General features: G+C 40.7%; 1 protein-coding gene across 1 annotated transcript; it reads left to right on the top strand.

Annotated features, from left to right (window-relative positions):
• The first annotated feature begins 3751 nt into the window (after window positions 1-3751).
• Window positions 3752-7483, top strand: LOC147439689 (E3 ubiquitin-protein ligase WAV3-like). Its single transcript, XM_086485509.1, has 3 exons — window positions 3752-3902; window positions 4137-4477; window positions 4948-7483. Exons 2-3 carry the CDS (start codon window positions 4199-4201, stop codon window positions 7009-7011), a joined length of 2343 nt encoding a protein of 780 aa, XP_086341635.1. The 5' UTR covers window positions 3752-3902; window positions 4137-4198; the 3' UTR covers window positions 7012-7483.
• Window positions 7484-13559: the final 6076 nt, after the last annotated feature.

The following is a 13559-nucleotide window of genomic DNA, read 5'->3' as shown; positions in this document are numbered from 1 at the left end:
GATCTTTACTCAAGTTATGATCTATTTCATTTTTCTTTGGAGAGGAAAAATGTTACCACTATGCGCACACCTCTTGGTTTGGTAAGGATACACACTCTAGTACAAAGTGCGACTAATTCTATTGCTCATATGATGAACATTATAAATAAAGTGTTGAGAGAATTTATCCCTCATATTACTATGCCTTTCATTGACGATTTGCCAATTAAAGGTTGTGAAGAAGATTCAAAAGATGAAGTAAAAGATCAAAGGGGTGCCAAAGGTTCTTTGCTCAACAAGTTGCTTCTTGTGATGCAATTTTGTTCAAGCTTGAAGAGGTTACTTAACATTTTTGGGGGGGAAAATCAACTTTTGGTGCCAAAGAGGTATTGATTGTAGGGCATAAGTGTGGTCCAAATGGAAGATGACTGAGTCCAGTGAAGGTTAAAGCTATTCAAAAGATGAAAGAGACATGCACTTCAATTACTAAAGTTTATCTATTTTCAGGTGGATGTACATGTTTTATCTTATTTGGTTACCTCACTATGCTCATGTCGCAGATTACTTTATAAGTTGTTGCGAGAGGAAAAAAGTTTTGTATGCGATGAAGCTCATACAACGGCTATCAAGAAGTTGAAAAAGATTCTTCTTGAGGTTCCTACCTTCAAGAAGGTTAATTACAGTTGTGGTAGATCGGTGATCTTGATAGTTGAGATGAAGATCACAGATATGCAGTTTGGTTTGGGAATAAAATGCTTAATGCTCAACAATGTGATTACCCACAAGTTAAGAGATAACTTTGGGGTGTTGTTATTTTCGTGAGGTGGATAAATAATATTTTATTGTTGCCTCAGTTGTGGTGGAGACAAATTGCTTGCCATTGATAGGGATGCTAGCAAGCTGCTCTACTATGGACATTGCTATACTATGATGGATAGCTTTTATGAAGTCTCTTAACCCAGAGTTTTGTTATATTATAGTAGGGATAACCTTGTTGTTGCAGATATGTTTTCAAGAGGCAGGTATGAAGATAAAGAGGAGATGCTTACCATGAGTGATGATGTAGGCTTGACATTTTATAGCTCTTCTCATTTACATGCTAGCTGTGGTGCTCTTGGTCATGTTTTTGAAGTTTTTTAAGAAGATATGTATGCTACAGAGATGCTCTTGATAAGATGCTATCTTAGCACTCTTACTACTCAGGAAGGATGTAGTGATCAAGAGTTCAAGAGGATAAAAAAAAATTCTTATGGATACTTTCTTAGAGATGGTCATTTATGGAAGAAGCCAAAGCATCCAAGCGGAGTACCACAACGGATTGTTTTTGATAAAGCAACTCAACAACATGTGATTAAAGAGTTTCATGAGAGTTTAAGGACTCGACACAGAGGTGTATGGGTGACTTTTGTCAAGATCAAAGACTGATGTTGGTGGAAAGGTATGTACAAGGATGTTGCTTAGTTTGTGGAGACTTGCATGGTATGTCAACATTATTCCAATGCACGGCATCAAAACGGTTACATCCTACTTATCCATAGTCCATGTATTATACCTGGATTTTAGATTTGATTACAATGCTAGTGGGACTTTGATAGATGAGGTCTATTGTTCTTGCTAGAGAAGATTTAACTGACCAGGTTTAAGGAAGAGCTTTTCATACTAAAGTTACGAGTTCTTTTAAAAAATTCTTGCTTGAGGATGTGATTTGCAAGTATGGTTGTGCTGGTAAGATTGCTACTCATAGATAAGAGTTAGATGCACATGAAGCTTGTGAGTTTTTTGCTTGTTTGGACATTAAATTGTCTCTTACTACAACATATAATCTAGAAGGTAATGAGAAAGGTGAAAGATAACATCCACCTATTGTTAAAACTTTGGCAAAAGCATGTCGATGATATATTGGTGATTGGCCTAATCTTCTACCTTTTGCTTTATGGGTTGATTGATTTATAGGTTTTATGCCATTTGACTCATGTATGGGCTGAAACCCATCATGCCTATAGAGGAGGCAGTTATATCTTGGACATTGTTACCATGGGGAACATGTATGTCAATAAAAGATTTTCTTGCTTTGTGTATTTGTCAACTTGAGAGACGTCAAGAGGACATTGAATAGGCAAAAGTAAAGCTCAAGGAGGCACGTTTACAGAAAAAGTAGCATTTGATGAGAAGCATATGTTATAGCTTCATGTTATCAAAGATGGTGATTGGATACTTGTTTATGACAATGGCTTGAAAAACCAATACTCTACAATGTGTAAACTGGTTAAACGTTGGTTTGGACCTTATGTTGTGATGTATGTTTACGATAATGGGGCATACAAACTATGTGAGTGTGATGGCACCGAATTTAGAGTGCATATTGTAGGGAAGAGGTCAAGTTTTAAGAAGTGGGATGGATACTTGAATTTTGATGATCAAGGCTGGTTCTTGTGTGAAAATTGTGTAGCGTTTCTTGTGTAGTGAATCTTTTCCCTCTCTCTACCCCCACAACCAAAGGCTCTGTGCCTTCCTAGCTCCTCTTTCAAATGCTTAATCTTTGACATGGGGTGGGTGACCTCTCGAAAAGGTTTTTAACTTTCGATTGTCCCTTGTAAGTAGCCAACGACGCCAATGAAACCTTCGTAGCCTTGTTGCCAAGTATACCAAGGACTAAGCCTTGATCGGTCGCCTTGGAGGGAGTGGAGGAGATTGTGCCAAGAGTACCAAAACGGTAGGCTCTCGTCACCACACAAAAGTTTTCTGTAGAGCTCTCTTGCTCTTTGTCCTTTGTGCTCGGCCTCTGTTCCTTTATATAGATCTTTGAGGTGCATTGTTTTTGTGCTTTGTCGCAACACAAAAGGTTTCCTGTAGAGTTCTCTTGATCTCTGTCTTTTGTGCTTGGCCTCTGTCCCTTTATATTGACGATCAAGGTGCATTGTTTTTGTGCATGCTTTTCGGCTCCTTCCTTCACATACCGCCATTTTTGACTACATATCTCATGCATCTCGGCTTTTTGTGTTGTCAACTTTGGCTGCTCTCTGCTTTTAGCTATGAGTTCACATCACCCTCTCTTTTTGGAGTCCTGTTCTCTCGGTTATCCGAGGGCCACAAACATATTCAACACTCACTTTCTTAAAAGTAGGGACCTCCATAACTTTCCCTTTTCCCCTAAAATTTAAAATAGAATTAACATAGCTTCTACATACGATGTCCGATTTCAAAATCAATTGTTTTGAACAGAGCCCTAATTATTAATACATTTGACAATGCTCCTATATGTTAAAAAAACTCTTGAGTTGATGCAAAATTTATTGAAAAAAATGGGTACATTACACTTGGAGAAAATTGTTTTGCTTGGCAATGGTTTAATCAACATGTACATCAAGTGACGTATATTCACGAAGGGCATATCAAGGTCTTGATCATCGGTCTGTCCTCTCTTGGACTACACTTATTGAAAAGATATGCCTACCAAGAAAAGGGTGAAGAATCATGCAAGAAGTTGACATATTTATCCTCATCGGGAGGACAAGTTATGTACCAGAGGTGATTAAACCTTATTGAAACCAAAAGTTTGATGAACATAAACCAAAAGTTTGATAAACATACTGATTGAAATATGTGGTGAAGTAATGCTTTTGAGCTCAATACCCTTGCAACACCACACTTGATGAGGATAGTGCTTTTGAAGTGAAGAGCTTGCAGGTATTGATGAATGACAAGGTGGATTGTGTGAAGCCTTGTGTTGTTAGGTCTACCTAGAAAATGCAGGTTGCAAACTTGCAAGTAAAATAAAAATAAGTTGAGGCTGAATAAAGACAACGTAGAGACATAGTATCATGTACTTCCTACTTTTGGAAGACTGTGATCAGGCACTCAGCAGCGGGTCACGACCTCGTTTTCCCATCAAGCCTCCGAGGCACAGACACACGAGCGTGAAGGTAACTCACACAAACGCTCTCTCTCTCTCTCTCTCTCTCTCTCTCTCTCTCTCTCTCTCTCGTGTGCGCAGTTGTGGGTATGGTTGAAAGCGTATTTGCGTGTGGGTTGTTTGTGGGTAGAGAATATAGAGATAGAGAGCGCTCTCTTTCCCGTGTGTCCATCTGTGGGTATGGTTGAGAGAGAGAGAGAGAGAGAGAGAGAGAATTCTGAGCAGGCGTCTGTCTTTCTTCCAGGGATATGTTCTGGTTCTTAAATTGACTTTGATTTTGGGAGATCGTCTCGGATCTTTCTATGCATGAGTATGGGTTTGAAGTGGAAGAAGCTTAAACTGCTTTGGGGTAAGAAAGTTTGTGTCACATCTGTAACAAACCCAACAGATGAAGGTAGACGAAGTGGTGACTTGGAAGGAGATCCGTTTCACGACGACTTTGTTACTATGGGAAGGAGAAGCAGTCGCTTTAGTCGCTCTGCTAGTGAGTGTACTCGGCTCAATGCATCGGAAACCCGCACGGGAATGTTAAGGCCCACATTGAGCTGCTCTGAGAGCCACACTAGTGGAAATCATGTCTCTAAGGTACTACTGTTGATTGTTTCTTGAGTGCAAGTAAACCTGCGTTCTTGAAAGTTTGTTATAGATCGTCTACACTTTATAGTGTGAATAGATCGTCCACACTACTTTATGTTGTGTATATGGTTTAACATGCAGACAGGCATGCATCCTCTTTGAATGCATCATTTGTATGGCTCACACAAGCAGGAGTCTCGTCTCTTGGTTACATCGGACAGTCTCAATTTGTGCGTCAGATCAAGCAACTCTATGATCTATGTCTTATTGTTTTAGTGTATGTTTCACTGTTTCTCTTTGAATGGAAACAGTGGTAAATTGTTCCTTTTGTGCATACAATATCTCATCCGTTGTTTGGCGTTTATGCTGTGCCCACCCATGCTCTCACACACATGATTCTCTAGTTTGATCTTTCTGTGCACACACACTCACAAAATTAGACAGTTATGGTATCCTCGATGGTTCTCGTGTTTTTGCAGAGTACTTGCTCTATATGCTTGGAGGCTTTGAAGCCGGGTAATGGTCAGGCGCTTTTCACAGCCGAGTGTTCACATGTTTTCCACTTCGCATGCATTGCAGCAAATGTAAGGCATGGCAACATAGTTTGCCCCATATGTCGAGCTAGATGGAAAGATGTCCCTTGGCAGGGTGTTCAAGATGGTTCAAGATCAGCGTCTCATAGCAGGGCTCCATCAGCTGATTCACGTCTCCTAGCAGATAATGGACAGATAAATTTCTTAGGGGAGCAAAGACGTCGCAATTTATCATTTCAATATATGGGTGATAGTCTGTCACGGAATTTTTTATCCGAAGGAGAACCTGATTTGTACAATGATGACGACTCTCTTAGTCAAGTGATTCCTTCTGATGAAAAGAGGAGCGGTGCTGATACAGATGGCTCAAGAATGCCTCACAACCTACTGAGTATTGAGACCTACTCGGAGGTCTCGAGTGTCCCTGCATGCGATACCTTAGAGAGTTTGACCGTGTTGCTACATTTGAATGCACCCCTAGCCAGCACTGATCATTCACAGGATTCCACCTCCTCTTCTTGTCCCAAGAAATCTAGTTTGCGAGCTCCTATCGACCTTGTTGCAGTGCTTGACACCAGCGGTAGCATGGCAGGCAGGAAGTTGGTGCTTCTGAAACAGGCAATGAGTTTTGTAGTGCGAAATCTAAGCTCGGCTGACCGTTTATCTGTGGTAGTTTTCTCATCCACAGCCAAGCGTGTCTTTCCTTTGCGGAAGATGGGGGAGGATGGGCAGCGGCAGGCAATTCAAGCAATGGATGCACTGATGGCTAGCGGGGGAACAAACATCGCAGAGGGGCTAAAGAAGGGGGTGAAGATTCTCGAAGAGCGCAGAGAAAAAAATCCCATTTCTTCTATTATGTTACTGTCAGATGGGCAAGATACATATAATATGAGTTCAGGAAGACAACTACCCTTTTTATTGGGTGGGAGTACAGCAGACTCTCGGAGGCTGGTTCCACGGTCCATCAGGCGTAGCACAAGTATTGGGCACTTGCAGATCCCTATACACACTTTTGGGTTTGGTACTGATCATGATTCGTCTACTATGCATGCCATAGCTGAAGTCTCTGGGGGAACATTTTCTTTTATTCAAGCTGAGGAAATGGTTCAGGATGCTTTTGCACAGTGCATTGGTGGCTTACTTAGTGTGGTAGCTCAAGATGTTGAATTGACCATAGCATGCTTGTCACGTGGTGTGCGTATCAATGTGATTCATGCTGGCAGCTACCAGAGTACTGTTGTTGATGAGGGTAGACATGGAAATGTGCGGCTAGGAGATTTGTATGCGGAAGAACAGCGGGATGTTTTGATAGAGCTGAAGCTGCCTGTTTTCATGCATGCTAATGGTGCTATGTCTATGCCTTTACTGGAGGCTAGTTGCGTACACAAAGATCCTATCACTCGGGAAGCCATCCGAATTCCAGCACATGACCTGTGTATAGACCGTCCTCCTGTTTCAGAGAAAGCACATCAAGTGATAAGTTTGGAGGTGGATCGGCAGCGGAATAGGCTGCAAACTGCAGCCGTGATTGCAGAGGCAAGGTCACTGGCTGATGAGGGTAACTTCGAGGCTGCACAAAACCGCCTTCAAAGTGCCCGTACACAGTTGGAGATCTCTCCATCCGCACGTGCTGGAGATCAGCTTTGCAATGTACTAGATTTTGAGCTGAAAGAGATGCATGAAAGGATGGCTACCAGGCAGCTGTATGAGAGGTCAGGCAGAGCCTATCTTCTTTCTGCGCAGAGTTCTCATTTGAGGCAGAGAGCGACAACGAGGGGAGATTCCTTGGATGGTCTTATGCATGACTACCAAACGCAGTCCATGGTAGATATGGTAACACTGTCGCAAACCAGATCGCTTCTGGAACGAAATATGGTAGCAGGGCTGCCGTCTGCTAGCCGAAAGGATCCTTCACAGGCGAGGATTTCAGGGGTGCCCAACAGATCGGTAGGCCGCTCCTTGTTTCACAGGGTGTCTGCGAAAGTGCTGCGGACGTATGGAGGTGTTTGATGCACAGTCTCATTGATGGCTTTTTCTTGAATTTGCAAGGAATCTACTGCAGGCCATACATACGAGTACTTGAATTTTGGACAGGATAAACTTTGTTTTGTTTTCCACAAGTCCTTGGCCTTTTTGCAGCTTGTGAACTACTTTTTTCTTTCAAGCACATATGTGCGTCTACTTTTGAAGCCGAGTCAGCAGGTGCTAATCCACACAAAGGATTCTAGCTCTGATTATGGATCTTGAGCCCTTCCTCACACCCCACACTTAAATGCCAGAAGGCCTGCTGTGACAGGGTTGTGCTGAGCTGGTTATTATGCATTCAGGAGCTGGTAACGAGGGTTCAGCTGATGTTGCGACACACTTGTGTGTCTCATTCACAAAGTCAACATGAAGATGTTTGCAAAAGTACAAAGCTTCTTTGTGAAAGCACAAGGGATATTTTGGTGAAGTTTTTTCAAAATTTTGAGTGTTGGGAAAAGTTCTTGTGAATTTCTTCTTGAAACATTATCAAGAATTTCAAAAATGTGTTAAAAGGGTTTGCACATGAAGGGAGTCCTCAAGTTAATTTTGACGGCCCTTCAACTTTCAACCCTGCCGCTAGACTTGTTGCAGGCACCCAGAAGGCAACTCACAAAGTCATGAGAATGCTACCCAGATTGAAAAGTTCGTGGGGGCAACTGTATGCTGAGTCTTACAATTGTGCAGCAGCTTTGGCGGCAATAATCTTGGAGCAACCCTTTGAGCAGTGTCAGCTGTGTGAAGAGCTTCCCAACCGCCACCTATCTGTGCGTATATTTGTAGTGTCCACATTATAGAATGCATTTTTGCAACAGACCGAATTGGCGTCTGCTGGCAGAGAGAGCTTTATTTACGCGAAAGTTGGCCGATGAGACAAAATGGTGTACATACACTCGGGCTGGAACCTCGGGTGACCCTGCTTGCAATAGTCAGCAGCATGTCCCACCAGAGCTTGTGCTGCCACAGCCCACATGCATCCATCTGCTATATGGTCTACGTGTTTTGCTTCTCTTTCTTGGGTTCTTTTCTTATCGCTCCGGTTTGTTTAACCAGTTGCTGCTCCCCTGTTTTGCCTTCTCGCAGTGTGTGTATATGTGGATGTGAGAGCTAGTGTTGTGTGGGGTCTGTGGGTAGGTTTGTGGCTGTTGCTTTTATTTTTTGTTCCTTTTTGAGTTTCCTTGTTGCCCCTTCCATATAAGCGCACTTCCCATGTCTGACCACTTGTGGACAACTCATCTCGTCTCATCATTGTGCCAATTTTTATGATTTGGGGATGTTGGGGCGTGACCTTTGGTCTCCTTGGGCTTCTCCTCTTGGTTGCAGGAAAAGCGGAGGTTTGTAGAGATGGAGCTTTGCACACTGTGCAACCCTGTAAAGGGCACTTTTGCATGCAATGGGGGATCGGGTAAAACTGGCATCAACAGCTTTGGCCTCTTCTCTTTGCAAAATTTGAGGCCACTTGTCATCTTCCTGTGAGGGTGGTGGTAGAAGGCTTGTATTTCCACTTATGCCGAAAGTAGCAGAGTTGAGGAGGAAGGGGCAGCGTTTGCTGACGCACACCAAGGGAATGGTCACCATGACATGCATTTCAGCGAGGGTGAAACTTTGAAACTCTTGAAACAGTCCTGAAATGCCACACATGAGCTTGGGCTGAATTGCCCCTTAATTTTACTGCTACTCACAAAGTGGAGCTGTTTTGGGCAACACATTTCCTTTGATTTTTTTATATATTTCACCTATGTTTGCTGCCTCGTCTCCTCTTTCCGATGGTGAGACGTTTTGTACGGAAACTCTCAAGTGTTAGGACTGAAATGTCTCACGTTGATGCTGTGTCAAATGGCAAGGGTAGCAGCCCTGTGTGTGGAACCCCTCTAGCTCCCCATTGTTCATTGAGGTAAAGAAGGGACAATAATGGTAAGTAGCGATAGAGTTAGTTCATATGGTGTGTTTTGTTTTTTTTGTAACCTTGGATTTTGTGCCATTTTGATTGCACGTCCAACAATCACAATGTAGAGACGAAACTATTGATATGCCGAAGTCTTCCACTAGATGAGCAAGTCAAATAGTTCCCTTGTTAGCCATTGATGCATTGAGGTATTTGGCTTTTAATTTTAGACAGATATTTGCATTTCTATAATTGAGATGATGAATCATGATCAATGACAAAGATTTGCCATCTACACCTACAAACTTTGTATCCATTTAACCAATTACACTTTCGTTTGCATCTCAAGTGTAATTGTAGAACTCTTACGTACTTCAAGTATCTTTTCACAGCTCCAATGCTTTTACGAGGATCAAGCATATGTTTTCTTTGTACTCACACTGTTGTAAATCTAATACTGTATAAACAAGTTGCAACCATAGCATTCTTTGGACCAATAGTTTGTACACCAGAAACCTATTTTATCTCAACCATGTGCATTGTAAGAGAATCTAGTATTTTCTTACAAATAGTGGAATTAAATCATGAAAGAAGAGTTTCTTTAGAGGAGAACTTTAGATTGTGTTGGGTTGATTTCATTATGTAGTCTTTCAAGCTTTGAGAGAGATTTTTATGCAAACACAAATAAACTTTATTGTGATTGGTTGAGCTTGAATGCTTACGTCATATTTTTTTGTTGAAGGGATCAAGATGGATCCAAAGAAAGTAGTGGTGATTTTAATATGGCAAGCACCACAAAATGTGAAAGCTTTGAGATATTTTTGGGTTTATTTGGTTTTATCATAAATTTCTTGAATTTTACTCTCTTGGCAGGAGCTTATATGAGTGATCTGTTGCAAGAAATAGTTTCCTTTTCAATGGAATAATAGGCAACAAGAGAGCTTTGAACATCTGAAGCAAGCAATCGCTTCAACCTTGGTGCTTAAAATTGTAGATTTGAGAAGCCTTTTGATCTACATACAGATACTAATAATGTCCTTGGCGCAGTACCTAGTCATGATGGAAGACTAGTGGTACTTAGTCACAATGAGCAAGAAGTTTTTGTCTTCATAGTTAGTGGCAAATTCATGAATATTGTATGTTGTTATTCATGCAGTTAAGATCTGACATTATTATCTTTATGGCATAGAGTTTAAACTTTACAGAACTTATCATACCTTACCGTATTCTGTATTCAACCAAATTTGAGACGTTGTCATGCTAGATTGGTTGAGTTGATGGAAAAATTTCACATGGAAATTTTGTAAAAATTGGGAAAAATAATGCAGTCATTGACACAATATCATGGATTATGAGTTTTACTACTTTAGAGAGTACTTGGCTTTAAGAAATAAAAGAAGCAAGCTTATTTGCAGTCAAGAAGGTCTAGGATCAATCCAAGATTAATAAACCTTGATGATCCAGTTTCATTTCATTCATGGCTCATCATTGTGCATTAATGGCAAATATTTTTTAGAATATTTTTTTTAGCCCATGATGTTGGAGATCTAAAGTGGGATAAAGCTGTAGATGAAGAGATGGTTGCCTTGATGCTAATGAGACAAGGGATCTACTGTCATTGCCAAGGAAAAAAATGTCATTGAATGTAAATGAATTTACAAAGTGAAACATAATGCAAATGGTACATTGAGCATGTACAAGGCTAGATTGGTAGCAAAGGGCTATGCACAAATCTATGGCATTGATCATGACGAGACTTTTAGTCCCATACCTAATATGGCTACCGTCGATACCATCATTGTAGTGGCTATAACAAAAGGTCGGGTTTTGCATTGTGCAAAAATAGCATAGTATAAACCATACAATAACAACCTCAAAATGGAAATCCTAAGAGGGAAACCCGATCAGGGTTTGGAGGCATCTCGCAAGAGTGATAGAGCTCCCTCTCAACACTACAAAGCATACAAAGAAGCAGAAGTTTATTTGCAATGAAGAAGGTCTAGGATCAATCCAAGATTAATAAACCTTGATGATACAGTTTCATTTCATTCATGACTCATCATTGTGCATTAATGGCAAATATTTTTTAGAATATTTTTTTTAGCCCATGATGTTGGAGATCTAAAGTGGGATAAAGCTGTAGATGAAGAGATGGTTGCCTTGATGCTAATGAGACAAGGGATCTACTGTCATTGCCAAGGAAAAAAATGTCATTGAATGTAAATGAATTTACAAAGTGAAACATAATGCAAATGGTACATTGAGCATGTACAAGGCTAGATTGGTAGCAAAGGGCTATGCACAAATCTATGGCATTGATCATGAAGAGACTTTTAGTCCCATACCTAATATGGCTACCGTCGATACCATCATTGTAGTGGCTATAACAAAAGGTTGGGTTTTGCATTGTGCAAAAATAGCATAGTATAAACCATACAATAACAACCTCAAAATGGAAATCCTAAGAGGGAAACCCGATCAGGGTTTGGAGGCATCTCGCAAGAGTGATAGAGCTCCCTCTCAACACTACAAAGCATACAAAGAAGCAGAAGTTTATTTCCAATGAAGAAGGTTTAGGATCAATCCAAGATTAATAAACCTTGATGATACAGTTTCATTTCATTCATGACTCATCATTGTGCATTAATGGCAAATATTTTTTAGAATATTTTTTTTAGCCCATGATGTTGGAGATCTAAAGTGGGATAAAGCTATAGATGAAGAGATGGTTGCCTTGATGCTAATGAGACAAGGGATCTACTGTCATTGCCAAGGAAAAAAATGTCATTGAATGTAAATGAATTTACAAAGTGAAACACAATGCAAATGGTACATTGAGCACGTACAAGGCTAGATTGGTAGTAAAGGGCTATGCACAAATCTATGGCATTGATCATGACGAGACTTTTAGTCCCATACCTAATATGGCTACCGTCGATACCATCATTGTAGTGGCTATAACAAAAGGTTGGGTTTTGCATTGTGCAAAAATAGCATAGTATAAACCATACAATAACAACCTCAAAATGAAAATCCTAAGTGGGAAACCCGATCAGGGTTTGGAGGCATCTCGCAAGAGTGATAGAACTCCCTCTCAACACTACAAAGCATACAAAGAAGCAGAAGCTTATTTGCAATCAAGAAGGTCTAGGATCAATCCAAGATTAATAAACCTTGATGATACAGTTTCATTTCATTCATGGCTCATCATTGTGCATTTATGGCAAATATTTTTTAAGAATATTTTTTTAGCCCATGATGTTGGAGATCCAAAGTGGGATCAAGCTATAGATGAAGATATGGTTGCCTTGATGCTAATGAGACAAGGGATCTATTGTCATTGCCAAGGAAAAAAATGTCATTGAATGTAAATGAATTTACAAAGTGAAACACAATGCAAATGGTATATTGAGCATGTACAAGGCTAGATTGGTAGCAAAGGGCCATGTACAAATCTATGGCATTGATCATGACGAGACTTTTAGTCCCATACCTAATATGGCTACCGTCGATACCATCATTGTAGTGGCTATAACAAAAGGTTGGGTTTTGCATTGTGCAAAAATAGCATAGTATAAACCATACAATAAAAACCTCAAAATGGAAATCCTAAGAGGGAAACCTGATCAGGGTTTGGAGGCATCTCACAAAAGTGATAGAGCTCCCTCTCAACACTAGAAAGCATACAAAGTTTGGAATCACAATGCACACTTATAATCTCTCTCTCTCTCTCTCTCTCTCTCTCTCTCTCTCTCTCTCTCTCTCTCTCTCTCTCTCTCTCTCTCTCTCTCTCTCTCTCGCGCGCGCGTGCGCGCGCGCGCACACACACACACACACACACACACACACACACACACACACACACACATGCTTGCTCGACTCTACACCGCTCCATCAATATAATAGGTAAACTTTAACTCTTATGCTCACATATTTCACCATGAGTGACACAACTCTTCGAGCTTGAGCAAAAGACTATTAGCTATGACCCTTATTATAGAGTTTGGTAGGGTTTGAAGCTTTGGACTAATTCTTAGCTCATTTGGTGGCTCAAATGATTGACTCTTGACTATGCCAAAGGTTCTTTTTCTTTTTTCTACCTTGGAGACTTGACTTTATTGCAAAGGGCTCTTACCATGGAGTAAAACTCCAAGTAATTGAACTCTAGTGGGACCATGGAGTTGGAGTGTGCAGTGTTGTTCCTTATGGTGGATTGGCCACTCTTGAGCCTCTTGAGTAAAGGCCTAAATCATATTCCTCCTTTTCCACTAACTCAGCTTGCCTAGGTGGCTCTACTTGAATGCCTGGCCGACTTGGCTTTAAAACTCCAACTGGAGGTTGATGTTCACTTTCTACTTACCTCTACACTTAAAGATATTTTTTGGAAAAAGATCAGTCTTATGCCGCATGAGTGGCTAAGTATTGAGACTACCTGGCCAACTCCCAGTATTAAGACTTCTATCTCTGATATTAAGAAAAAGTGGTTTATTATAGGCCTAGATAAAGCGTCTAACACTGCTTCATTTATCTGTAAAAAACTAGCTATTGATTCTGCCTTATCCAGACTCAATGGTGTTGATTCTCTTAAACTTGATACCTCTCCTCTTAGAACTTCTACACTTCTTAATGATGAATTATCAGAATTTGGCTA

This window comes from Adiantum capillus-veneris, chromosome 16 (genome assembly GCF_014529385.1).
Source record: "Adiantum capillus-veneris isolate H3 chromosome 16, ASM1452938v2, whole genome shotgun sequence".
NCBI lineage: Eukaryota > Viridiplantae > Streptophyta > Polypodiopsida > Polypodiales > Pteridaceae > Adiantum > Adiantum capillus-veneris.
The sequence above is the reverse complement of the archived record's forward strand: the minus strand, read 5'-3'. Positions and strand labels throughout refer to the sequence as shown.